The sequence below is a fragment of the Trachurus japonicus genome, chromosome 21, assembly GCF_045865225.1.
Source record: "Trachurus japonicus isolate A0001 chromosome 21, Traja_1.0".
NCBI lineage: Eukaryota > Metazoa > Chordata > Actinopteri > Carangiformes > Carangidae > Trachurus > Trachurus japonicus.
In genome coordinates this window covers 902,806-926,985 of record NC_140927.1, presented here as the reverse complement: position 1 = coordinate 926,985, position 24,180 = coordinate 902,806, and the positions used below count along the sequence as shown (strand labels likewise).

At 42.8% G+C, this 24,180-nt stretch overlaps 1 protein-coding gene and 20 non-coding genes across 22 annotated transcripts in view; all 21 read right to left on the bottom strand.

The window, feature by feature from the left end:
• The window catches only part of slc4a3 (solute carrier family 4 member 3), a 101,205-nt gene that overhangs the window by 54,105 nt on the left and 22,920 nt on the right, over positions 1-24,180 (bottom strand). For both annotated transcript variants that reach the window (XM_085766381.1, XM_085766379.1), the window contains exon 2: positions 3,406-3,842. Coding sequence is in view for 1 of the 2 variants with exons in the window: in XM_085766379.1 (XP_085622505.1) it covers positions 3,406-3,459 (54 nt within the window). In the remaining variant the exon portion in view is untranslated. The remainder of the gene's footprint in view (positions 1-3,405; positions 3,843-24,180) is intronic.
• Positions 15,536-15,608, bottom strand: trnar-acg (transfer RNA arginine (anticodon ACG)). Its single transcript has one exon. It is a non-coding gene; the product is annotated as a tRNA-Arg (tRNA).
• Positions 15,725-15,796, bottom strand: trnah-gug (transfer RNA histidin (anticodon GUG)). Its single transcript has one exon. It is a non-coding gene; the product is annotated as a tRNA-His (tRNA).
• On the bottom strand, positions 16,032-16,104 carry trnar-acg (transfer RNA arginine (anticodon ACG)). The gene has a single exon. It is a non-coding gene; the product is annotated as a tRNA-Arg (tRNA).
• Positions 16,529-16,601, bottom strand: trnar-acg (transfer RNA arginine (anticodon ACG)). The gene has a single exon. It is a non-coding gene; the product is annotated as a tRNA-Arg (tRNA).
• On the bottom strand, positions 16,704-16,775 carry trnah-gug (transfer RNA histidin (anticodon GUG)). Its single transcript has one exon. It is a non-coding gene; the product is annotated as a tRNA-His (tRNA).
• On the bottom strand, positions 17,016-17,088 carry trnar-acg (transfer RNA arginine (anticodon ACG)). The gene has a single exon. It is a non-coding gene; the product is annotated as a tRNA-Arg (tRNA).
• trnar-acg (transfer RNA arginine (anticodon ACG)) lies at positions 17,513-17,585 on the bottom strand. Its single transcript has one exon. It is a non-coding gene; the product is annotated as a tRNA-Arg (tRNA).
• Positions 18,185-18,256, bottom strand: trnah-gug (transfer RNA histidin (anticodon GUG)). The gene has a single exon. It is a non-coding gene; the product is annotated as a tRNA-His (tRNA).
• On the bottom strand, positions 18,497-18,569 carry trnar-acg (transfer RNA arginine (anticodon ACG)). Its single transcript has one exon. It is a non-coding gene; the product is annotated as a tRNA-Arg (tRNA).
• Positions 18,994-19,066, bottom strand: trnar-acg (transfer RNA arginine (anticodon ACG)). Its single transcript has one exon. It is a non-coding gene; the product is annotated as a tRNA-Arg (tRNA).
• Positions 19,169-19,240, bottom strand: trnah-gug (transfer RNA histidin (anticodon GUG)). The gene has a single exon. It is a non-coding gene; the product is annotated as a tRNA-His (tRNA).
• trnar-acg (transfer RNA arginine (anticodon ACG)) lies at positions 19,481-19,553 on the bottom strand. Its single transcript has one exon. It is a non-coding gene; the product is annotated as a tRNA-Arg (tRNA).
• trnar-acg (transfer RNA arginine (anticodon ACG)) lies at positions 19,978-20,050 on the bottom strand. Its single transcript has one exon. It is a non-coding gene; the product is annotated as a tRNA-Arg (tRNA).
• Positions 20,650-20,721, bottom strand: trnah-gug (transfer RNA histidin (anticodon GUG)). Its single transcript has one exon. It is a non-coding gene; the product is annotated as a tRNA-His (tRNA).
• On the bottom strand, positions 20,962-21,034 carry trnar-acg (transfer RNA arginine (anticodon ACG)). Its single transcript has one exon. It is a non-coding gene; the product is annotated as a tRNA-Arg (tRNA).
• trnah-gug (transfer RNA histidin (anticodon GUG)) lies at positions 21,634-21,705 on the bottom strand. The gene has a single exon. It is a non-coding gene; the product is annotated as a tRNA-His (tRNA).
• On the bottom strand, positions 21,946-22,018 carry trnar-acg (transfer RNA arginine (anticodon ACG)). Its single transcript has one exon. It is a non-coding gene; the product is annotated as a tRNA-Arg (tRNA).
• Positions 22,444-22,516, bottom strand: trnar-acg (transfer RNA arginine (anticodon ACG)). Its single transcript has one exon. It is a non-coding gene; the product is annotated as a tRNA-Arg (tRNA).
• On the bottom strand, positions 23,602-23,673 carry trnah-gug (transfer RNA histidin (anticodon GUG)). The gene has a single exon. It is a non-coding gene; the product is annotated as a tRNA-His (tRNA).
• Positions 23,914-23,986, bottom strand: trnar-acg (transfer RNA arginine (anticodon ACG)). The gene has a single exon. It is a non-coding gene; the product is annotated as a tRNA-Arg (tRNA).

The window sequence follows — 24,180 nt, the reverse complement described above, 5'->3', positions numbered from 1 at the left end:
AATATAATTACATTTCAGGGTATTCCCTCCACAATATCAAAATGAAAGTTGACAGCAGCACATGTGTTGTTATGGTTAGATTATTATGCTGTTACAAAAAAAAATTTGAGAACTGGAAGTCTGTTGTATTGTTGGACTGCATAAAAGCAGTTAACAACTGTTGGTGTTGAACCATGCCGCACCCTAATGTCTGTTAAGGGTTTTATTTTAGACCAAGTGGCAACAAAATGTTAAATGAATACTGGTGAATAAAGGAAATGACAAAAATATGTTGGGTGTACGAAATTCATTTATGTGGAACCTGTTGACAAACTAAAATTAGGTCACACTAACTAGTATAAAATAAATTGGATGAAAACCTATTTTAATAAATTGAACTTAAATTTATTATGTTTAAAGGACAAATGTAAAATATGTAGCCTGTAAATATATTATTTATGTCCATGTAACATAACTGAATTTGATTGGATAAGCTTAAATATCTCTTGTTGAACAGAAGTAATTTTATCTAGTTGGGTCAATTCACATTGTGTTAATGTAACACAAGTTCATTAAGTTAGATTAACTTAACATTTTTGCTTTAAACTAACATAATACATTTTCGTGGAACCTGTTGACAAAATAAATTTAATTAAAGTCAATGTTTCATTTTTTTGAGTGCAGTTTCCTCATCGTTAAACCTGAGACACTGTCCATTCTGCCCTTGTGCATATCGTGAGGACAGGCCAAAGTCTCTTGGACATAATCTGTATACTCTTCATTTCAGTTTTTTGAAACGTGCCAAAACGTGAAATCGGGGACGCATCCAGTGTCTTGCTCACTCTCTCTCGCTCTCAAATGAATGTTACATGAAAACAAAGTCTAGTAAGGAGGATGGTGACCACAAAATGGAAACATTTTAATAATTCATGCGACCACACCTGTCCACAGTGGTCTATACCAGCTTGTTGCACCCTATCTAGCATGTCTCTATTCCAAAGTCAAATATACTGATTGCACATGCACAAGTAGATGAAAAATGTACTTGCACTGTCTCAAATTTTAGGGGCAACATGCCGCCATTTAGGGGCAGGCTGGAACTCTGGTATCAGTAACCAGTATCGATAAAATCCAGACGATACCCATCCCTGTGCTTGAACCTGTTCAACATCAATCACATTGCAAATGGTGAACTCTGAGTACAGATGTGATTACTCTGACCATGTGTGGCCACGTGGAGAGAGTTAACAGAGTGTCCAGGGCCACAATGGAGCTCACCTGGGTCACATGATAACGTGTGAACTGGGCATTTGTTCTGTTCACCACTAGCATAGTTGTTGACCATGTTGACCTTGGAGTGAATGGAGGTTAGCTTTTTAGTGTTTTGCTACATCAACAAAGTACATTGCCTATTGTCAGTAAATGTCCCTTTGAAGATAATCCTCAAAGGCACTGCTCACTTGAATCCATTGTTTGTACCGCATTGCAACAATAATAATAATAAAAGAAAAGCCATTAGAAAGAGCTGAAACACATCTTTTGTTTCTGACATTTATGGTACGCAAGCTGTTTCAAAGGGCAGCATTTGCCTGAGGGTTAACAAAAAAAAAAGATGTTACAGTCTAATGCTTCCTTTTGAAATGAAACCACAGCTCCAGCTGAAGGAAAGCACAGTTTGGAAAAATGCAGGCTACAGTACAGCATATAACCTGATCCACGGCATTGTTCACTGGCCCTTGATAAACAGATGGCTTGGCAGCTGATTGGTGTGAAAATTGGGAAATGAGTGTCAGAGAATTTGCAGCTGAGAACCACAAGTCCACACCGGATCAAAGATGCATTTCATAGCTGTCTGTCAAACACACATTCGAGGACTTGTTTTCTCACTTCATTTATCAATTCTAATCTACAAGACACACTGCCAGCATTAATGTCCATACCATAAAAGACCTACTGTAGTGCTAAAAGACTGTTTTACTGCCTCACTGAGCGTGAATGCATCGTACAAGCTGACAGTAGCATCTGTTACACCTTTGTTGTCCAGATATCTCTGTTTTCAAACTTTTTTTTTTCAGCTTATTTTCCCTGTTTGGTCAAATCTCCTCGACTTCTCTGCAGTCCCTGCTTACACATCTATGTTCCCATCCTTGAACTCTTACGCCTCCTTCACTTCACAAACCCATGACCCACAATGCAAACTAGCACCACGTACAGTATTGCATTCTAATATCTTTTGCACTCATGTTATCAATAGACTTGCTGTTTGAATCCAGTCCAGATGTCATACAAGTATGACTTGCTTGCTGCAGTTGCCAAGACAGCATAGCCTTTTCTATTCTTACAACAATTTCAGACCAACATTGGTTTGTGCACATGTTATACACCACTGTGCTGCTTCAAACAACTCTACAGTACCTTTCTTGATTGCCCCATCATGAGACTGTATGATGTCCTGCAGTCCTGAGAGTGTTACATAGTATATTTTCAAAAACAAAAGAAAAAAAGAGAATATATCAATGGTTTTTGAATTAGCTAGACCTATATGTCAATATATGAAATTCTTCCAAAGAACACATAGAAAACAACTTTAAGTGTGTGTGAATGTGTGTGTGTGTGTGTGTGTGTGTGTGTGTGTGTGTTGCCTAACTTGGCAGAGGGATTCCACCACTGTTCTTAATCACTGGGCTGCTTCTGAGAGCTCTCAAGTCTAATGAGGTCAGGGCAGACTGAGTGGAAAGCCATTGCCTTTGTCAAAGAGACCATTCAGCACACCCTCCAGAGAAGGCTGCAGAGCCAAACACAAGAGAATCCCCCCATGCAGGTCTAACCTTTGATTGAGCTAATGGTTGAGATTAAAAACCTTAGCTGGGATGAAGCAGCGGCCATAATAGTCACCATAACTGTCAGGAAAAGTAGATTAATTACTCCCATCTAGCATTGCGGTTGTATATCGCAAGCAACTCAACTGTATTTTTCATGCTGCATTCACGTGAAATTGGGCAGACGGCTATCGCTGCAGGTATTGTTTACCTGACCCACGTTTTACCGGCTTTCTCTCGACTTCTGTTACAGCATCAGTGTAACACTCCATTCCTCCTCACTGCGTTACCGCGGTGACTTTTCACAGACGCCACCTCGTCACGCTGCCACTGAACGTAAAAACATGGCGACACCACATGGCAGCCAGCACCGAGCTTACCCGCTCCATGTAGATATGAATGATATGAACGGCTAATTCAGAGCTGAAAGGAACACTTCACTTTGTTGATGGGGGGGGATTACTGATTAATGAAAAACAGACTTTAGAACAAAATAATCGATTTCCGTGAATAGAAATAGAAAGTTACACAATGTCCCTTTACGTAAGAAAGAAAGAAAGAAAGAAAGAACAACAAAATGTAAGAAAGACCACACAATAATCCCTACCTGTTGTGGGTTGATCAACACATCTGTCTCAGGGGCATGGCCTCCTGTAGCCATGGGGCCTGGCGTGCAGCCAGTAGGTAAACAGCAGATCTCTGAACAGGGTCAGATCTCTATTAAATGAGTCTTAGTGTGTGGCTAGAACACAAGCAGGAGAGAGCAGGTATGCTGCTGGTGATGAGGCGGGGTGGGGAGGTGGATGTGACTGGACGATGATGGGTGGCAGCAGGGGTCAGCTGTAGGTATATGGGAATCAGGAGGGGCCAGTGATGTTGGGAGAGAGGAATAACCAGAAGAGGGAAGGATGGAAAGATGAGGTGCAAAGCAGCAGGAGCCTGAGGGTGAGGGTGAGGGTGAGGGGGAGGTGGGTGGGGTGGGGTTGGAGCTCAGCCTTTTTCTTTCACGGCTGGGGATCCAGGAAGCCTTCGGGGTGGCATAACCTGCAGGACAACAGACGAGAAAAGCAGCGTCATGGGCAGCAGCAAAACACATTCAACATATTCTACACACCATAAATGATCAGTGTGTGTTAAAAAATATACACCTACCCACACGCAGTTTGTAATAAATTAAATGTATTTCAATTTATTTTTTTCTCGAAAGGAAGAGAGTGGTTGTTGAAATGAACTGTGAATTAGTGCGTTAGGTTTATGCAAATATATTGCACTGTATGTGACTGGATTAGAGAATTCACTGTAATACATCAGGGTATTTCTTTGCTGCTTCCACCCACAAGATGATGTTTGTGCTTTTTTTTTGTTTGTTTTGTGTTAGTAAATCCGCACCGAAGAGAGAGGACTCGAAGTGAAAGATGCTGTGGTTGCGCCTGTGTCACCTCTGCTCTGTTTATTCTTCTTAGCACTTTTGACTTCTGGTATCCACAGTAAACACATATTAACACAATACAACACGACAAAAGCCATTTGACATTTTGGAAAATCACACATCTTGTAGCTACAAGGTTATCACTTCCATGTCTCAACATGAAGACAGGGGTAGCACTCCCTACAAAGGCAAAATACAGCTCAATAATAAAATAATAATAATCCTAATAATCTTGTTTGTTTAGCTATTCCATAAAAAAAGTGTTAAAGGAGAATTCCGATTCCGAATTTGACCCCTAAATTGTTGTCCTGATGGTCACCCAGTGTTGGGGGGGGTGGGGGGGTGGGGGGAGCAAAAAACGTGACTAAAATTGATGCAGGCAAACCGAAGTTACACCATGGCTAGACGGCGCTAGGGATAGCAACAACGCTAACCTATGGGGGCAATTCTTTCAACCACAACAAACACTCAAAAAACAATCAAATATCTATGGTACATGACTTGAATCCTTATGACACACCACTGAACTCATATAGTGTACAGTATAAACAGTATAAACTTTGTGTTTTTGCATGTAGTCTCTCACCTCAGACAGCCGAACTCTGAAACATCCTGGAAAGACATTACTAAGCGATAGCAGAGCGCCTGCTCTCCCCGCCACAGAAACAAACACTTTTTCCTTGTTGTGATGATTTATTTACAAAGATAAACGGTCGAGCAGTGCAGTGGTAATGTCCAAAATATCTCTGACCGTTTATTTTTGTAAAGAAATCATCACAACAAGGAAAAAGTGTTTGTTTCTGTGGCGGGGAGAGCAGGCGCTCTGCGATCGGATAGTAATGTCTTTCCAGGATGTTTCAGAGTTCGGCTGTCTGAGGTGAGTGACTACATGCAAAAACACAAAGTTTATACTGTTTATACTGTACACTATATGAGTTCCGAGTCATGTACCATAGATATTTGGTATCTATTAGGTTAGCGTTGTCGCTATCCCTAGCGCCGTCTAGCCATGGTGTAACTGTGGTTTGCCTGCATCAATTTTAGTTGCGTTTTTTGCTCCCCCCAACACTGGGTGGCCATCAGGACAACGATTTAGGGGTCAAAAATGACCGGAATTCTCCTTTAAGGCAATAATTATACAATTTTGTGCCAGACAATGTTTACAAAAAAGGTCCTGAGACTCAGGTCGGGACATTGTTGAGAGTTTCTCTTTCACACATGAACCACACAACAAGAGACGTGTTCACACTTTGTGGAAATACTGAGTGTGCTTTCAGTGAGGGGTGGCCGCTGGGCAGAGCGTGCAGGAGGCAGAGTAGAAATGTCATCAACATGCTGGGAACACACTGCCTTGTGCAGAGAAACACACGTGTGTTCACTCTGGCTGCTACCACCAGCTACATACATCTATACAGTTTGCAGATTGCTAGACTACTGGATTTATAAATTAATTTGTCACTGTCTCCATATGCAGATGTTAAAATGAGTAAAATAATATATTTACTTTTTTTCTCTGTCCTATTTGGATTCAGCCAAGACGGAGGCAGCTAGTGAAAAGTGGCATTCTTCTATATTTATATGTCACAAAAACACGTGTGATATGTGTTTGAAACACTGAATCTAATTCTACGGTGAGATGCCTCGCTCGCACAACACAGACCTTGAATTCTGCGGACAATGACCAGCTCTACTTGAACATCAGCACGATCACTGCACACAACATTGCAGACTGGGAAGGACAAAGTCTGTCTAAAGTCTGGTTTAACTGACTGACTGAGTCACTGATGTGTTCAACAGTCTCTGCTGCCTGGTAACATTTCGTACAAACTTGTTTTTACAAAATGCTTTTTTGTATGGATGAAAACGAATAAAGCATAAGAGATGTTACAGGTTCTGCTTTACAGATTATGTCGCCTTTGGACTGAGCCAGACTGGCTGCTTCCTCCTGTGTCCGGTCTGAGCTCACAGGCTGCTGGCTACAGCTTCACATTTACCATTTATTAAGACTGATATTAACAGTGTCATCTCACTGGATTCAAGCAGCTCTAAACAGCATTTAAAGGCATGTAGCCAACACTTATATGTAAATATTTATTATTTTTAATTGATCAAGATTATATATTATAATTAAATCATGATTATATTTGACTCTAATCACAGTAATTTCAGGCATTATCACACTCTTCTTAATTCTCAGTCTAATTTGAAATCCAGTGAAGCTCATCTGCATGTAAACAAACTAGAGAAGCCACCTTAGGTCCACTTAATTATCCTGATGATGCCAAAATAGATGCTGCTGATTACTTTGGTTTTAACATGCAGGAAAACAGCTGTCAGCCATGTGAACATGCCACAGATTGTTGGTCCTGTGGGAGCAGGACAATGCAATTTCCATACACTCTCCCACACTTCATCTTTGGTGGAGTCTCCAAATTTTTCCAATTATCTGGTTCATGTTTAAAGGGATACTTTAACCAAAATCGATAATTCACCAATTTTCTACTCACCGTCATGCCAGGGAAGGCTTTGGAGAACTTTCATAGTTATCAAAATGCTTTTGGAGTTCCAGGGGGGTCCGGCTGGCAACGGATTTTCACATCACGGCGGCGGCTAGTGTTCACTTTTGAATCGTCCAAAACACACACTATGAAACATCCAGATATCTCCATACTGCTCGTCTGATCCAAGTGTCCTGAAGCCGCCACATGAAGAAGTTGTTGATCTCTGTTTTTAGCCTTGTTGTAGTAGTAGCTCCCAGTGGCTCTGTAGATGTCTGTGCGCATCCGCAAGATTTGTGGTGAGTGTCGTCATTGTAAACCATTGGATGTATGATGTAAACATGGAAGGACATCTCACAGCAAATGTTGCTCTCGCGCAGCCACTGGGAGCTACTGCTACAACAAGGCTAAAAACAGAGATCACATTTTTTTTTTCCAAACAACTTTTTCATGTGGCGGCTTCAGGACACTTGGGCCAGTACAAACGAGCAGTATGGAGGCATTTGGATGTTTCATAGTGTGTGTTTTGGACGATTCAAAAGTGAACTCTATCTGCCGCCATTATATGAAAATCCGTTGCCAGCCGGACCCCCCTTGGAACTCCAAAAGAGTTTTGATAACTCTGAAAGTTCTCCAAACCCTTCCTTTGCATGACGGTGAGTAGAAAATTGGTGAATTTTTGATTTGGGGTGAAGTATCCCTTTAAGATAAACCAAGATTATAATGAGCCATAAACAGATATTTGACTGGATTACACAAACAAAGTATTTGGATATTGTGCTCCACACATTACAGTAAGTAGGCAGGGGAACTGATGGACCATAGCTGATAAATCCCAAGCGGGCCCTAGCTGTTGGTTTCTCACTGCCACAGTAAGAGGCTCTACATCTGTCTCTGTTTTATTCAGCTGACTCATTCACTCCCTCTGAGACATTTACAGCTGTCTCATAGCTCACATTATGCACAAGGCGCTGCACAAATAAAAAAGTACGCTGTTGAGATGAGTATGTGGATCAGTTTTGAAGTGGGGTGGGGGTGGGGGGTAATCTCTTGAGCACTTTAGGCAATTATTGTCACAATATGGCATTATTACACTGTGTTGCAACTCCAAGAACAAGCCACATTGCATGGGTCTAGTTAGTCACCGCCACACTGAGCTCTCGTCTTTTAAAGAGATTTACAGAAACATTCTTTCAGCCAAGCCACTGTTGTGTTTTCTTCATCTTCTGTGAAATCCAAATAATATATTTTTTTTTAAAAACATTATTTATGTGACATGCTGCTAGGCAAATAAATACTTATGGTGTTTTTTTTGCTGCAATTTGTAGTTGGGCAATAATGTTGTTGTTGCAGACTAAACACATTAAAGTGGTATGATTCATTATAGCAGGTTCATGGATAAAACACAGTACGGTTGTGATTTGGGTTGACTGTTACAAATAGGCAAGCTGTCTCCCCCCTGACATTACACATATCAAATGTGCATGATATAGGAAAATATATAAGATTACTTCATGTATTTGCTGGCTGGAGGTGGATGGATGCATCAGTTTCACAACGCTGTTAGTTGTAGCACAAACACGGCTTTGTACATTTGTACACAACTTTACTGCTGACTCTCCCCTCTGGTCATCAGCTCTCTCTCTCCCTCTCCCATGCTGTGTACACCTGATAGGAGCTGCACTACTTCTGTAACAATATTTTGTCTAAAGCTCCTCAAAAGTACCACAAAGCTTCCACGGCGATGATGAATCAGTGCAATTTGCTTGTTCACTGGCTATACCGCTGCCTCCTGGGCATTGACAGGCAAGTGTAGTTTCCACACACGTCTGCGTTTTCTCATCATGTGTGTACGAACTGATCTCAGAACAGCAGAAGTTAAGTCGAGGACAATCTCGTACCACGAAAAAAGAGGCAGCTGAACCCCTTCCATCCATTTCACGAGTTCAAGCCCTTGTTAACAGCATGAGGTCACGCCCGTGAAAATGACAGAAATGGAACAGCGTCTGAAATTCACGCTACCTTCCAGAGACAATACTCCGCTGCCACCACAAGTGGCCAGAAAATTGATGAAGTTGATGAATGCACACAGGCACCGGTCATGAGGGATCAGATGTAAGGAGAGATATTGCTCCCTCTTTGCTATTCGATTGAAGTCTATTCTTAGCTTTAACTTTAACTTGCTTGTCCTAATGGCACGTCACTGGTGCACTGACAACTCAATAAGCCTGCTGCTGAGCAACTTCCACCATCTACCACAATATATAACAATAAGCATAACACATTATATTTTATAATGGCTTACGTATAAGATCAAGTGTTATAGAGTTATAATGCTGTATAATGTGTTATGCTTATTGTTATAAAGTCTTATAATAATGTACGAGTGTTTATAATGATAGTTATACACGTTTATATGCCAATTATATAACTATATTTATAATGCACTATCGATGTGGGCATTGTCAGAAAGTTACTAACAATTTATTATAATACCTGACCTTATAAGTCATGATAAAATATGATGTGTTATGCTTATTGTTATAAAGTCAAATTAAGTGTTACCAAGTTGGGTAACACTTTATTTGACGCCTATCTCTATAACACATTATAACCATACTCATAATGAGTTTTAATGCAGTTATAACACCATATAACTATAGTTACAAACACTCATAAATGATCATAGTGCTTTATAACAATAATCATAACACACTATAAAGCATTTTATCATGACTTAAGGTCAGGTATTATAATATGTTAAAACTGTTAGTAACTTGCTTAAGTGTTTATAACTATAGTTATGCAGTGCTATAACTGCATCATAACTCATTATAAGTATGGTTTACGTTATAGAGTTAGGTGTCACATAAAGTGTTACCTTGTTAAAATGCTTTATAGTGCGTTATGATTATTGTTATAAAGCACTGTGATCAAATAAAGTGTTACTGAAAACAAATACGGTGCATGATTCTGGAGCCATGATAGCAGTTACATCACATCCAGGGTTCGTAAAATGCAAAAGCAATGGTATGGCATTAGTTTTTACTATTGGCCACATAAATTCAGATCAGAATAGAACGAGGGGTAATCCAACCATGAGCAGGGGCACCACTGATTTCTTCATGTCTGTGTGAGGACTTTAGCATGTAACACTCACTGAAACATCTGTAAATGTCTTTTATTTTATTTGGCTGACAGGCCCGGCTGATACTAGCCTGACTTTTTGCTGTGTGATGTAGCAATTTGCATTTTGCATGTTTTACACTCCACCTCTCTCTGCTCAGTGGCTCAGTGTCACTGAGCTTAAATCCAAAATATCCCCACATAAGAGGCCAGGTCAGGCTTTCTCAGCATACAGTTTATACAGCATACAGCCTGTTTGTTGGCATCAAGTCACACCTGGTCTGCACAAAACACAGTCATGTGACCAGACACTGCACATGCACATGATGCAGCTGCCTTAACCAGCGACTGATTGGTCAACTCATTACTCTACAAACTGAGAATGCTGTCATGTTCATAGATGCATATTTTTAATTTTATCTTTATATAACCACACAGGCTGACGTCACATTTGCGTGTGCGGACCACTTCACTCATTGCTACACTGATATCAAATGCCCCCCCACCCCAGACCTGCTGTGTAATCAGAGAGCTCTGAATGGCTCACCCTTTGAATGTGTGAAGGGGACGCTAACACGCATTAGTGACAGACATTAATAGTGTTATACGGTGGTGGTGGTGGTGGTGGTGGGGGGGGGGGGGGGGGATTGGCAGGAGCTGGGGAGGAATGTCAACGCATAAGAAAAAAAAAGGAACACAAATCTTCTGGTGACTGATGAGGCAACAAAACAAACGATGATCGTGGTTCAGGAGGACAGACCCACTTAACATAATGAAACACATTTCACTATGCATATGAAATACATGGCCCATATGCTTGGTCATGTTAGGAAGGAGAGGGCATGCACACTTACACATTAGCAAACAGCTGGATCATTAAAAACATCAAATAAATGATGACGGCAAATTTTTACTGACAGCAGCAATAAAAGAACCAAAAATAATTCACACAACAACAGACTGGAACATGAGAGCTAATGACTGTGACTAACTCTTGTGATTATCACCACTGCTTAGAAGAAAAGGCAGTCAGAGAGATGTCTGTATTGATGGACATTTGATTTAATCGGTGACTCATGACCAAGCGAGTGGCTGAAAATAGCTGCTTTTGGCCTTTTTCTTTCCTGCAAGCACGATCTCCCTTGACCGAATTATGCGCTTCCTTGACCGTGTCGGCAGTGATTAAATCTATTTCAGCTTTGAATTGAATGAGTCGGTTGTTCAGGTGGAGTCACTGTGAGGTGTGTTTATTAAAATACACCATGACACAATCATGCTCTAGTTCTGAAACAACATTAGTTCAAAAAAGTTTATTTATTCCAGTGCTTGTATTTCTGCTTGCACTTTGCTCATGTTAAAATAGATTTTCAGAGATGGCTGAAATTTTAATTGGTCCACACAAACACATTGCTTAAATTGATTAAAATGACTTTTATATTGATTTATATTGATCCAAATGCATCACTTGGACAGTAGTATTTAGTAGCCTGGTCCTGAACGCAACATAGTCATTACAGAATAAATTTGTAAAGGGATAGTTCAACATTTTGGTTAGTCTTATGAGTAGGTTTGTTACCTTTAATTGTTGGTGCAAGCTATTTTTAGAACGGTGGAGGAGAGCCGCAAGCTGCTCAGAGCTACACTATGGAAGCTAATGGTTTTTTTTGGTTTCCCTCATCAAACTCATCAAATACACAATCCAACAACTCCAAAACGCTCTTGGGGACAAGTTGTGACCTGCACATTCACCACGCTATGAGATAATAATGGAATGTTACAAGACAGAGTTGTTTTTGAGGCAAATGCAGAGACTGCTTGCTGAAAAACTGCCCCCGACAAGAACGCACATCAGTGCTTTTGCATGAATTTACCTTGAAAACAACTCCATCTTGTAACGTTCTGTTATTATCTCATAGTGTGGTGAATATGCAGGTCACAACTTGTCCACGAGAGCGTTTTGGAGTTGTTGGATTGTGTATTCGATGAGTTTGATGAGGGAAACCAAGAAATCCCATGAGCCTCTGTAGCGTAGCTCTGAGCAGCTTGCGGCCCTGCTCTGCTGTTCTAAAAATAGCTTGCACCGACAATTAAATGTAACAAAACTACTCCTAAAACTATAGGGATTATGGCAATGGGCCAATTTGCCAAATGTTGAACTATCCCTTTAAGTCAGGTAGAGCTGAAAAGGAGAGAAAGCTGTAGTGTAAAAGTGTTCTAGACAGATGAATATCTATCTGTCTGTCTGCCTGTCTGTCTGTCTGTCTATACTTGCAGTTCATGTTGACTGTCTCAGAATTTAGATAATGTTGTCATTTATTGCAAGCATGGCAACAAAGGGGTTCTTAACTGAACCAAATGGTTTCGGGGTCTGAAGCAAATAAAACATGACTGTTCCCGAAGCTGAACTGCATGTTTATTACTGTCACCATTATGACAAAGGTCTGGTGCGCCTGCAGCCACAGGGGCACTATTTCAGGAGGTATTCTAATGAGTCATATCAGAGTGTAGAGATAAACAAAACAACCTCTAAGGACTTGTTGGACATGTCATATCAGCTGTCACTAATATTAAAATTAATTGTGCCAGAGGCCAAAGTTAAGCTCAGCTTCTGCTTTATGTGCTCTCTGCACACTGCTATTGGCCAAAGATAGTTTGTGAAGGAAGAACCACCACTCTGTAAAACTGCTGTAAAACCAGAAATAAAATGTTTCTTTATCAACAACAAATCCAACAGTGAGACTTCTTAAGGAATCAAATCATGTCCCAACGTCTATCATATTATTTGCATTATAAACATATGATTATTATGTGTATAGCATTGAATATGCATGAACCTTTTTATTTTAAATGTCTGTTATTCTCTGTGGTCCTATTATATTCCGGATCATAATCATTTTTTCTGCTCTCCTGCAGCCTAAGTCAGTGGCTGCTGCCACACAGTGTAAATAAACACACCAGGGTTGTGTTCATTAGTGCTGCATAATTAATCAAAATATAATCAAAATCACACTGTTGTTAGCAATGGGAGGATAGTGGTGCTACAGAGCCTACAAAGCATATACTCTATCACAGTTGCATATCACAATAGGCCTATCTGCTAAAATAACTGCATTTTTTTCCCATAGACCTAGTGTTTATGTTTTTTGTTTTGTTTATTTAGATCCCCATTAGCTTTTGCCACGCAGCTATGTGATGACCTCAGGAGGCTCTGTTCATTCTGACATTCATTGGAAAAATAGTTTTTCTTCCGCAAAAACTGAAACAACTGTAGTTGTGCTGGTGATTTGTCAATAGCTGACAGCTGGTGCCTACACAGAACTCAGGTAGCATGGTGAGCACTGAGGTGTGTAATGAACTGATGTCAAAAGAAAAAGAAAAAAGAATCTTGGTTGATGGGAACATCCCAAAACTAAAACAATCGGGTTGACATTTAGATTTGTAATTGGTCAAAGATATTACTACTGCATGAAAGAAGGCTAGGCGTGGCATCGGTGCACAGTCATCTTGCAGAGTTTCACAGTACATAATGACAAACATGGGCATAATGTCACTTGTAGTGCAGAATGACAGCTACATCACGACTTACAGCAAACCAACCAGTTACCACTACATACTGTATGTTAGTATCACTAATACTGACTGACAGACACAGATACACTGAAAATTTGGAGGCCACATCTCCTTGAAAAACAATGCAAACACTATTTTGGGCTGAATGTCTGAGGTTAAACTGTGACCACTAGAAAAGACATCATTCACAGATCTTTGCCCAGTATGACCCACTCCCTCAACTCCAGCCCAGATCAAGTCACTCCAGACACAGCAGTGAGCTATTTTTGATGTATAGATCTATATTTAGAGACAAGTGGGCAGCAAACTCAGAGATCATACTTGTATAAAGGCCCCAAACTCCCACACTGTGATGCTGTTGAGGATAAAAAGGCCATCCGTAAAACATGCTCCAAGGACAAAGTCATAGGAACAAAGACATTACTCTGTTGATACTATACTGATCACTAATTAATTTAAAGGTACATTGTGTAGGAATTACTCCCATCTAGCGTTGCGGTTGTAAATCGAAAGCAACTCAATCATATTTTTCATGCTGCATTCACGTGAAATTTTATCGAGTTTCTCTCAACACCTGTTTGTTACCGACGGCCATCTGCCCGACTGCACGTGAATGCAGCACAGAGTAGCTGCCACTACTTAAAAAAAATCCTAGAGGAAACACTGCTACTAATATTGTTTGCACTTGAAAAAAAGAAATAAATATTCAATTTTATTTAATTTATTTTAACTTTTATAAATTTTAGTTTTAATTTCAATTTGTGGAAGAAGAAATTTATTTAAAGCTCATGCTTACATCATGCATGTAAAGAGTTATAATACTGTAAAACATTTCAAAATGCAAGTGCAACTCGGTTAAATAAAAGTCTGCTGGTCCAGTCATATATTTTGTCATTGTAGTTTTCTTAAAATCTCGTCTCGTCTCGATCTCGTGTCTCATCTCATCTCGTGAGATGAGTGTATCGTCACACCCCTAATGGCGACACAACATGGCAGCCAGCACCGAGCGAGCCTGCTCGATATATGAATGATATGAACGACAAATTCAGAGCTTACCGGAACACTTCATTTGTTGAAGGGGGGGATTACTGATTAGTGAAAAACATACATTTGAACGAAATTATCGATTTTCGTGAATAGATAACAGGAGAAGTTACAACAACGTCCCTTTAAGGGATTAGATCTGATGGCACATAACACAAATAAGTCTGAAATTTCATCTTAAACTCACAGAAAACAGAACTGCAACAAGGTGCACCAAGGCTTCACACCATTGGAAAGCAGGTCCCCTTAAATCACCAGCACCATCGTGAAAAAATGCCCTGAATTATCCACTTAGCTTGTTTTGGACAGACATGACCAGTTAAAGGGTTGACCGAGCTAGCCAGGAGTCGAACCTAGAAAACAAATCGACAAATCGACAAAAAATCGACACATGCTCCCCTCAACAAAAAAAATGGAGTGTCGAAATGTCAAGGGGGCGGGGCTTGTGGGATTTCCATATGTAAATTGCATTTTGTCTTTCAATAATTCCTATTCAAATAAACAGCAGAAAGTGCCACTTTTTCTAGATGGGATAGCTACTTGACCCTCATTCTGCTTCACATGTGACGGGAGCGTGCGTGCATGCTGACAGGCGACAGAGTCAAGAGATCAGCTGTCCGGGCTCCCTGCAGTCTAGGTGATGGTGCGCTGTTGATGACGAGTCCGGCTCGTCCATGGGCAAAACCATGGGCAAAACAGGTGGATGCAATGGTTGCATTCTTCGTAGAGGACCGCGGACATGCACGGAAGAAAAAAAAACAAACAAAACGAATGCATGCTGCCTCGTCCACTCGTGCCGACAGCAGCGTTAATAAACTACAACAAAAGCACGTGTACACAATACAATGTTTGAAGACCCAGCATATTTACCAGCTCCTGACTTCTGTTTTTCAGTGCTTCACAAACTCGAGTCATATCCTAAATATCACGTTCATGTCACATTGGTTGCTTCCTGTGGCCACAACCATGCCACTTACTTTTGGCTTGGTGTTTTGATTTACGTTGTGAAGAGTTCGAGTTTTTGATTCGATTAACTTATGGACAGACCAGGGACCAGTTAAAGGGTTGACCGAGCTAGCCAGGAGTCGAACCTAGAATTTTCTGATCCGTAGTCAGACGCGTTATCCATTGCGCCACTAGCCCTCTGTGGACCAGCTTGCTGGATCACCTGAGTTGTCACAGCATAGAGGGTCAACAGTTGTATATTACAAAGTGATGTTGAGGACGACGGGAAGTAAAACAACTTGTCTGTGCAAAGTTGCCGTGACCCGGATTCGAACCGGGGTTGCTGCGGCCACAACGCAGAGTACTAACCACTATACGATCACGGCGAGTGGGTTTATCAAATGTTTGAAGACCTAGTATATTTACCAGCTCCTGACTTCTGTTTTTCAGTGCTTCACAAACTCAAGTCATATCCTAAATATCACGTTCATGTCACATTGGTTGCTTCCTGTGGCCACAACTATGCCACTTTGGCTAGGTGCTTTGATTTACTTTGTGAAGAGTTAGAGCTTTCTATTTGATTAAGTTATGGACAGACATATGACCAGTTAAAGGTTTGACCGAGCTAGCCAGGAGTCGAACCTAGAATCTTCTGATCCGTAGTCAGACGCGTTATCCATTGCGCCACTAGCCCTCTATGGACCAGCTTGCTGAATCACCTGAGTTGTCACAGCATAGAGGGTCAACAGTTGTAAATAAGTGATGTCGGGAACGGCGGGAAGTAAAAAAACTTGTCTGCGCAAAGTTGCTGTGACCCGGATTCGAACCGGGGTTGCTGCGGCCACAACGCAGAGTACTAAGCGCTATACGATCACGGCGAGTGGGTTTATCTAATGTTTGAAGACCCAGCATATTTACCAGCTCCTGCCTTCTGTTTTTCAGTGCTTCACAAACTCAAGTCATATCCTAAATATCATGTTCATGTCACATTGGTTTCTTCCTGTGGCCACAACCATGCCACTTACTTTTGGCTTGGTGTTTTGATTTACGTTGTGAAGAGTTCGAGTTTTCGATTCGATTAACTTATGGACAGACCAGGGACCAATTAAAGCGTTGACCGAGCTAGCCAGGAGTCGAACCTAGAATCTTCTGATCCGTAGTCAGACGCGTTATCCATTGCGCCACTAGCCCTCTGTGGACCAGCTTGCTGGATCACCTGAGTTGTCACAGCATAGAGGGTCAACAAGTGATGTCGAGGACGGCGGGAAGTAAAACAACTTGTCTGTGCAAAGTTGCCGTGACCCGGATTCGAACCGGGGTTGCTGCGGCCACAACGCAGAGTACTAACCACTATACGATCACGGCAAGTGGGTTTATCAAATGTTTGAAGACCCAGTATATTTACCAGCTCCTGACTTCTGTTTTTCAGTGCTTCACAAACTCAAGTCATATCCTAAATATCACGTTCATGTCACATTGGTTGCTTCCTGTGGCCACAACTATGCCACTTACTTTTGGCTAGGTGCTTTGATTTACTTTGTGAAGAGTTAGAGCTTTCTATTTGATTAAGTTATGGACAGACATATGACCAGTTAAAGGTTTGACCGAGCTAGCCAGGAGTCGAACCTAGAATCTTCTGATCCGTAGTCAGACGCGTTATCCATTGCGCCACTAGCCCTCTGTGGACCAGCGTGCTGAATCACCTGAGTTGTCACAGCATAGAGGGTCAACAGTTGTAAATAAGTGATGTCGGGAACGGCGGGAAGTAAAAATACTTGTCTGCGCAAAGTTGCTGTGACCCGGATTCGAACCGGGGTTGCTGCGGCCACAACGCAGAGTACTAAGCGCTATACGATCACGGCGAGTGGGTTTATCTAATGTTTGAAGACCCAGCATATTTACCAGCTCCTGCCTTCTGTTTTTCAGTGCTTCACAAACTCAAGTCATATCCTAAATATCACGTTCATGTCACATTGGTTGCTTCCTGTGGCCACAACCATGCCACTTACTTTTGGCTTGGTGTTTTGATTTACGTTGTGAAGAGTTCGAGTTTTCGATTCGATTAACTTATGGACAGACCAGGGACCAGTTAAAGCGTTGACCGAGCTAGCCAGGAGTCGAACCTAGAATCTTCTGATCCGTAGTCAGACGCGTTATCCATTGCGCCACTAGCCCTCTGTGGACCAGCTTGCTGAATCACCTGAGTTGTCACAGCATAGAGGGTCAACAGTTGTAAATAAGTGATGTCGGGAACGGCGGGAAGTAAAAAAACTTGTCTGCGCAAAGTTGCTGTGACCCGGATTCGAACCGGGGTTGCTGCGGCCACAACGCAGAGTACTAAGCGCTATACGATCACGGCGAGTGGGTTTATCTAATGTTTGAAGACCCAGCATATTTACCAGCTCCTGCCTTCTGTTTTTCAGTGCTTCACAAACTCAAGTCATATCCTAAATATCACGTTCATGTCACATTGGTTGCTTCCTGTGGCCACAACCATGCCACTTACTTTTGGCTTGGTGTTTTGATTTACGTTGTGAAGAGTTCGAGTTTTCGATTCGATTAACTTATGGACAGACCAGGGACCAGTTAAAGCGTTGACCGAGCTAGCCAGGAGTCGAACCTAGAATCTTCTGATCCGTAGTCAGACGCGTTATCCATTGCTCCACTAGCCCTCTGTGGACCAGCTTGCTGGATCACCTGAGTTGTCACAGCATAGAGGGTCAACAAGTGATGTCGAGGACGGCGGGAAGTAAAACAACTTGTCTGTGCAAAGTTGCCGTGACCCGGATTCGAACCGGGGTTGCTGCGGCCACAACGCAGAGTACTAACCACTATACGATCACGGCAAGTGGGTTTATCAAATGTTTGAAGACCCAGTATATTTACCAGCTCCTGACTTCTGTTTTTCAGTGCTTCACAAACTCAAGTCATATCCTAAATATCACGTTCATGTCACATTGGTTGCTTCCTGTGGCCACAACTATGCCACTTACTTTTGGCTAGGTGCTTTGATTCACTTTGTGAAGAGTTAGAGCTTTCTATTTGATTAAGTTATGGACAGACATATGACCAGTTAAAGGTTTGACCGAGCTAGCCAGGAGTCGAACCTAGAATCTTCTGATCCGTAGTCAGACGCGTTATCCATTGCGCCACTAGCCCTCTGTGGACCAGCTTGCTGAATCACCTGAGTTGTCACAGCATAGAGGGTCAACAGTTGTAAATAAGTGATGTCGGGAACGGCGGGAAGTAAAAAAACTTGTCTGCGCAAAGTTGCTGTGACCCGGATTCGAACCGGGGTTGCTGCGGCCACAACGCAGAGTACTAAGCGCTATACGATCACGGCGAGTGGGTTTATCTAATGTTTGAAGACCCAGCATATTTACCAGCTCCTGCCTTCTGTTTTTCAGTGCTTCACAAACTCAAGTCATATCCTAAATATCACGTTCATGTCACATTGGTTTCTTCCTGTGGCCACAACCATGCCACTTACTTTTGGCTTGGTGTTTTGATTTACGTTGTGAAGAGTTCGAGTTTTCGATTCGATTAACTTATGGACAGACCAGGGACCAATTAAAGCGTTGACCGAGCTAGCCAGGAGTCGAACCTAGAATCTTCTGATCCGTAGTCAGACGCGTTATCCATTGCGCCACTAGCCCTCTGTGGACCAGCTTGCTGGATCACCTGAGTTGTCACAGCATAGAGGGTCAACAAGTGATGTCGAGGACGGCGGGAAGTAAAACAACTTGTCTGTGCAAAGTTGCCGTGACCCGGATTCGAACCGGGGTTGCTGCGGCCACAACGCAGAGTACTAACCACTATACGATCACGGCAAGTGGGTTTATCAAATGTTTGAAGACCCAGTATATTTACCAGCTCCTGACTTCTGTTTTTCAGTGCTTCACAAACTCAAGTCATATCCTAAATATCACGTTCATGTCACATTGGTTGCTTCCTGTGGCCACAACTATGCCACTTACTTTTGGCTAGGTGCTTTGATTTACTTTGTGAAGAGTTAGAGCTTTCTATTTGATTAAGTTATGGACAGACATATGACCAGTTAAAGGTTTGACCGAGCTAGCCAGGAGTCGAACCTAGAATCTTCTGATCCGTAGTCAGACGCGTTATCCATTGCGCCACTAGCCCTCTGTGGACCAGCTTGCTGAATCACCTGAGTTGTCACAGCATAGAGGGTCAACAGTTGTAAATAAGTGATGTCGGGAACGGCGGGAAGTAAAAATACTTGTCTGCGCAAAGTTGCTGTGACCCGGATTCGAACCGGGGTTGCTGCGGCCACAACGCAGAGTACTAAGCGCTATACAATCACGGCGAGTGGGTTTATCTAATGTTTGAAGACCCAGCATATTTACCAGCTCCTGCCTTCTGTTTTTCAGTGCTTCACAAACTCAAGTCATATCCTAAATATCACGTTCATGTCACATTGGTTGCTTCCTGTGGCCACAACCATGCCACTTACTTTTGGCTTGGTGTTTTGATTTACGTTGTGAAGAGTTCGAGTTTTCGATTCGATTAACTTATGGACAGACCAGGGACCAGTTAAAGCGTTGACCGAGCTAGCCAGGAGTCGAACCTAGAATCTTCTGATCCGTAGTCAGACGCGTTATCCATTGCGCCACTAGCCCTCTGTGGACCAGCTTGCTGAATCACCTGAGTTGTCACAGCATAGAGGGTCAACAGTTGTAAATAAGTGATGTCGGGAACGGCGGGAAGTAAAAAAACTTGTCTGCGCAAAGTTGCTGTGACCCGGATTCGAACCGGGGTTGCTGCGGCCACAACGCAGAGTACTAAGCGCTATACGATCACGGCGAGTGGGTTTATCTAATGTTTGAAGACCCAGCATATTTACCAGCTCCTGCCTTCTGTTTTTCAGTGCTTCACAAACTCAAGTCATATCCTAAATATCACGTTCATGTCACATTGGTTGCTTCCTGTGGCCACAACCATGCCACTTACTTTTGGCTTGGTGTTTTGATTTACGTTGTGAAGAGTTCGAGTTTTCGATTCGATTAACTTATGGACAGACCAGGGACCAGTTAAAGCGTTGACCGAGCTAGCCAGGAGTCGAACCTAGAATCTTCTGATCCGTAGTCAGACGCGTTATCCATTGCTCCACTAGCCCTCTGTGGACCAGCTTGCTGGATCACCTGAGTTGTCACAGCATAGAGGGTCAACAAGTGATGTCGAGGACGGCGGGAAGTAAAACAACTTGTCTGTGCAAAGTTGCCGTGACCCGGATTCGAACCGGGGTTGCTGCGGCCACAACGCAGAGTACTAACCACTATACGATCACGGCAAGTGGGTTTATCAAATGTTTGAAGACCCAGTATATTTACCAGCTCCTGACTTCTGTTTTTCAGTGCTTCACAAACTCAAGTCATATCCTAAATATCACGTTCATGTCACATTGGTTGCTTCCTGTGGCCACAACTATGCCACTTACTTTTGGCTAGGTGCTTTGATTCACTTTGTGAAGAGTTAGAGCTTTCTATTTGATTAAGTTATGGACAGACATATGACCAGTTAAAGGTTTGACCGAGCTAGCCAGGAGTCGAACCTAGAATCTTCTGATCCGTAGTCAGACGCGTTATCCATTGCGCCACTAGCCCTCTGTGGACCAGCTTGCTGAATCACCTGAGTTGTCACAGCATAGAGGGTCAACAGTTGTAAATAAGTGATGTCGGGAACGGCGGGAAGTAAAAAAACTTGTCTGCGCAAAGTTGCTGTGACCCGGATTCGAACCGGGGTTGCTGCGGCCACAACGCAGAGTACTAAGCGCTATACGATCACGGCGAGTGGGTTTATCTAATGTTTGAAGACCCAGCATATTTACCAGCTCCTGCCTTCTGTTTTTCAGTGCTTCACAAACTCAAGTCATATCCTAAATATCACGTTCATGTCACATTGGTTGCTTCCTGTGGCCACAACCATGCCACTTACTTTTGGCTTGGTGTTTTGATTTACGTTGTGAAGAGTTCGAGTTTTCGATTCGATTAACTTATGGACAGACCAGGGACCAGTTAAAGCGTTGACCGAGCTAGCCAGGAGTCGAACCTAGAATCTTCTGATCCGTAGTCAGACGCGTTATCCATTGCTCCACTAGCCCTCTGTGGACCAGCTTGCTGGATCACCTGAGTTGTCACAGCATAGAGGGTCAACAAGTGATGTCGAGGACGGCGGGAAGTAAAACAACTTGTCTGTGCAAAGTTGCCGTGACCCGGATTCGAACCGGGGTTGCTGCGGCCACAACGCAGAGTACTAACCACTATACGATCACGGCAAGTGGGTTTATCAAATGTTTGAAGACCCAGTATATTTACCAGCTCCTGACTTCTGTTTTTCAGTGCTTCACAAACTCAAGTCATATCCTAAATATCACGTTCATGTCACATTGGTTGCTTCCTGTGGCCACAACTATGCCACTTACTTTTGGCTAGGTGCTTTGATTTACTTTGTGAAGAGTTAGAGCTTTCTATTTGATTAAGTTATGGACAGACATATGACCAGTTAAAGGTTTGACCGAGCTAGCCAGGAGTCGAACCTAGAATCTTCTGATCCGTAGTCAGACGCGTGATCCATTGCGCCACTAGCCCTCTGTGGACCAGCTTGCTGAATCACCTGAGTTGTCACAGCATAGAGGGTCAACAGTTGTAAATAAGTGATGTCGGGAACGGCGGGAAGTAAAAAAAACTTGTCTGCGCAAAGTTGCTGTGACCCGGATTCGAACCGGGGTTGCTGCGGCCACAACGCAGAGTACTAAGCGCTATACGATCACGGCGAGTGGGTTTATCTAATGTTTGAAGACCCAGCATATTTACCAGCTCCTGCCTTCTGTTTTTCAGTGCTTCACAAACTCAAGTCATATCCTAAATATCACGTTCATGTCACATTGGTTGCTTCCTGTGGCCACAACCATGCCACTTACTTTTGGCTTGGTGTTTTGATTTACGTTGTGAAGAGTTCGAGTTTTCGATTCGATTAACTTATGGACAGACCAGGGACCAGTTAAAGCGTTGACCGAGCTAGCCAGGAGTCGAACCTAGAATCTTCTGATCCGTAGTCAGACGCGTTATCCATTGCGCCACTAGCCCTCTGTGGACCAGCTTGCTGAATCACCTGAGTTGTCACAGCATAGAGGGTCAACAGTTGTAAATAAGTGATGTTGGGAACGGCGGGAAGTAAAAAAACTTGTCTGCGCAAAGTTGCTGTGACCCGGATTCGAACCGGGGTTGCTGCGGCCACAACGCAGAGTACTAAGCGCTATACGATCACAGCGAGTGGGTTTATCTAATGTTTGAAGACCCAGCATATTTACCAGCTCCTGCCTTCTGTTTTTCAGTGCTTCACAAACTCAAGTCATATCCTAAATATCACATTGGTTGCTTCCTGTGGCCACAACCATGCCACTTACTTTTGGCTTGGTGTTTTGATTTACGTTGTGAAGAGTTCGAGTTTTCGATTCGATTAACTTATGGACAGACCAGGGACCAGTTAAAGCGTTGACCGAGATAGCCAGGAGTCGAACCTAGAATCTTCTGATCCGTAGTCAGACGTGTTATCCATTGCGCCACTAGCCCTCTGTGGACCAGCTTGCTGAATCACCTGAGTTGTCACAGCATAGAGGGTCAACAGTTGTAAATAAGTGATGTCGGGAACGGCGGGAAGTAAAAAAACTTGTCTGCGCAAAGTTGCTGTGACCCGGATTCGAACCGGGGTTGCTGCGGCCACAACGCAGAGTACTAAGCGCTATACGATCACGGCGAGTGGGTTTATCTAATGTTTGAAGACCCAGCATATTTACCAGCTCCTGCCTTCTGTTTTTCAGTGCTTCACAAACTCAAGTCATATCCTAAATATCACGTTCATGTCACATTGGTTGCTTCCTGTGGCCACAACCATGCCACTTACTTTTGGCTTGGTGTTTTGATTTACGTTGTGAAGAGTTCGAGTTTTCGATTCGATTAACTTATGGACAGACCAGGGACCAGTTAAAGCGTTGACCGAGCTAGCCAGGAGTCGAACCTAGAATCTTCTGATCCGTAGTCAGACGCGTTATCCATTGCTCCACTAGCCCTCTGTGGACCAGCTTGCTGGATCACCTGAGTTGTCACAGCATAGAGGGTCAACAAGTGATGTCGAGGACGGCGGGAAGTAAAACAACTTGTCTGTGCAAAGTTGCCGTGACCCGGATTCGAACCGGGGTTGCTGCGGCCACAACGCAGAGTACTAACCACTATACGATCACGGCAAGTGGGTTTATCAAATGTTTGAAGACCCAGTATATTTACCAGCTCCTGACTTCTGTTTTTCAGTGCTTCACAAACTCAAGTCATATCCTAAATATCACGTTCATGTCACATTGGTTGCTTCCTGTGGCCACAACTATGCCACTTACTTTTGGCTAGGTGCTTTGATTTACTTTGTGAAGAGTTAGAGCTTTCTATTTGATTAAGTTATGGACAGACATATGACCAGTTAAAGGTTTGACCGAGCTAGCCAGGAGTCGAACCTAGAATCTTCTGATCCGTAGTCAGACGCGTTATCCATTGCGCCACTAGCCCTCTGTGGACCAGCTTGCTGAATCACCTGAGTTGTCACAGCATAGAGGGTCAACAGTTGTAAATAAGTGATGTCGGGAACGGCGGGAAGTAAAAAAAACTTGTCTGCGCAAAGTTGCTGTGACCCGGATTCGAACCGGGGTTGCTGCGGCCACAACGCAGAGTACTAAGCGCTATACGATCACGGCGAGTGGGTT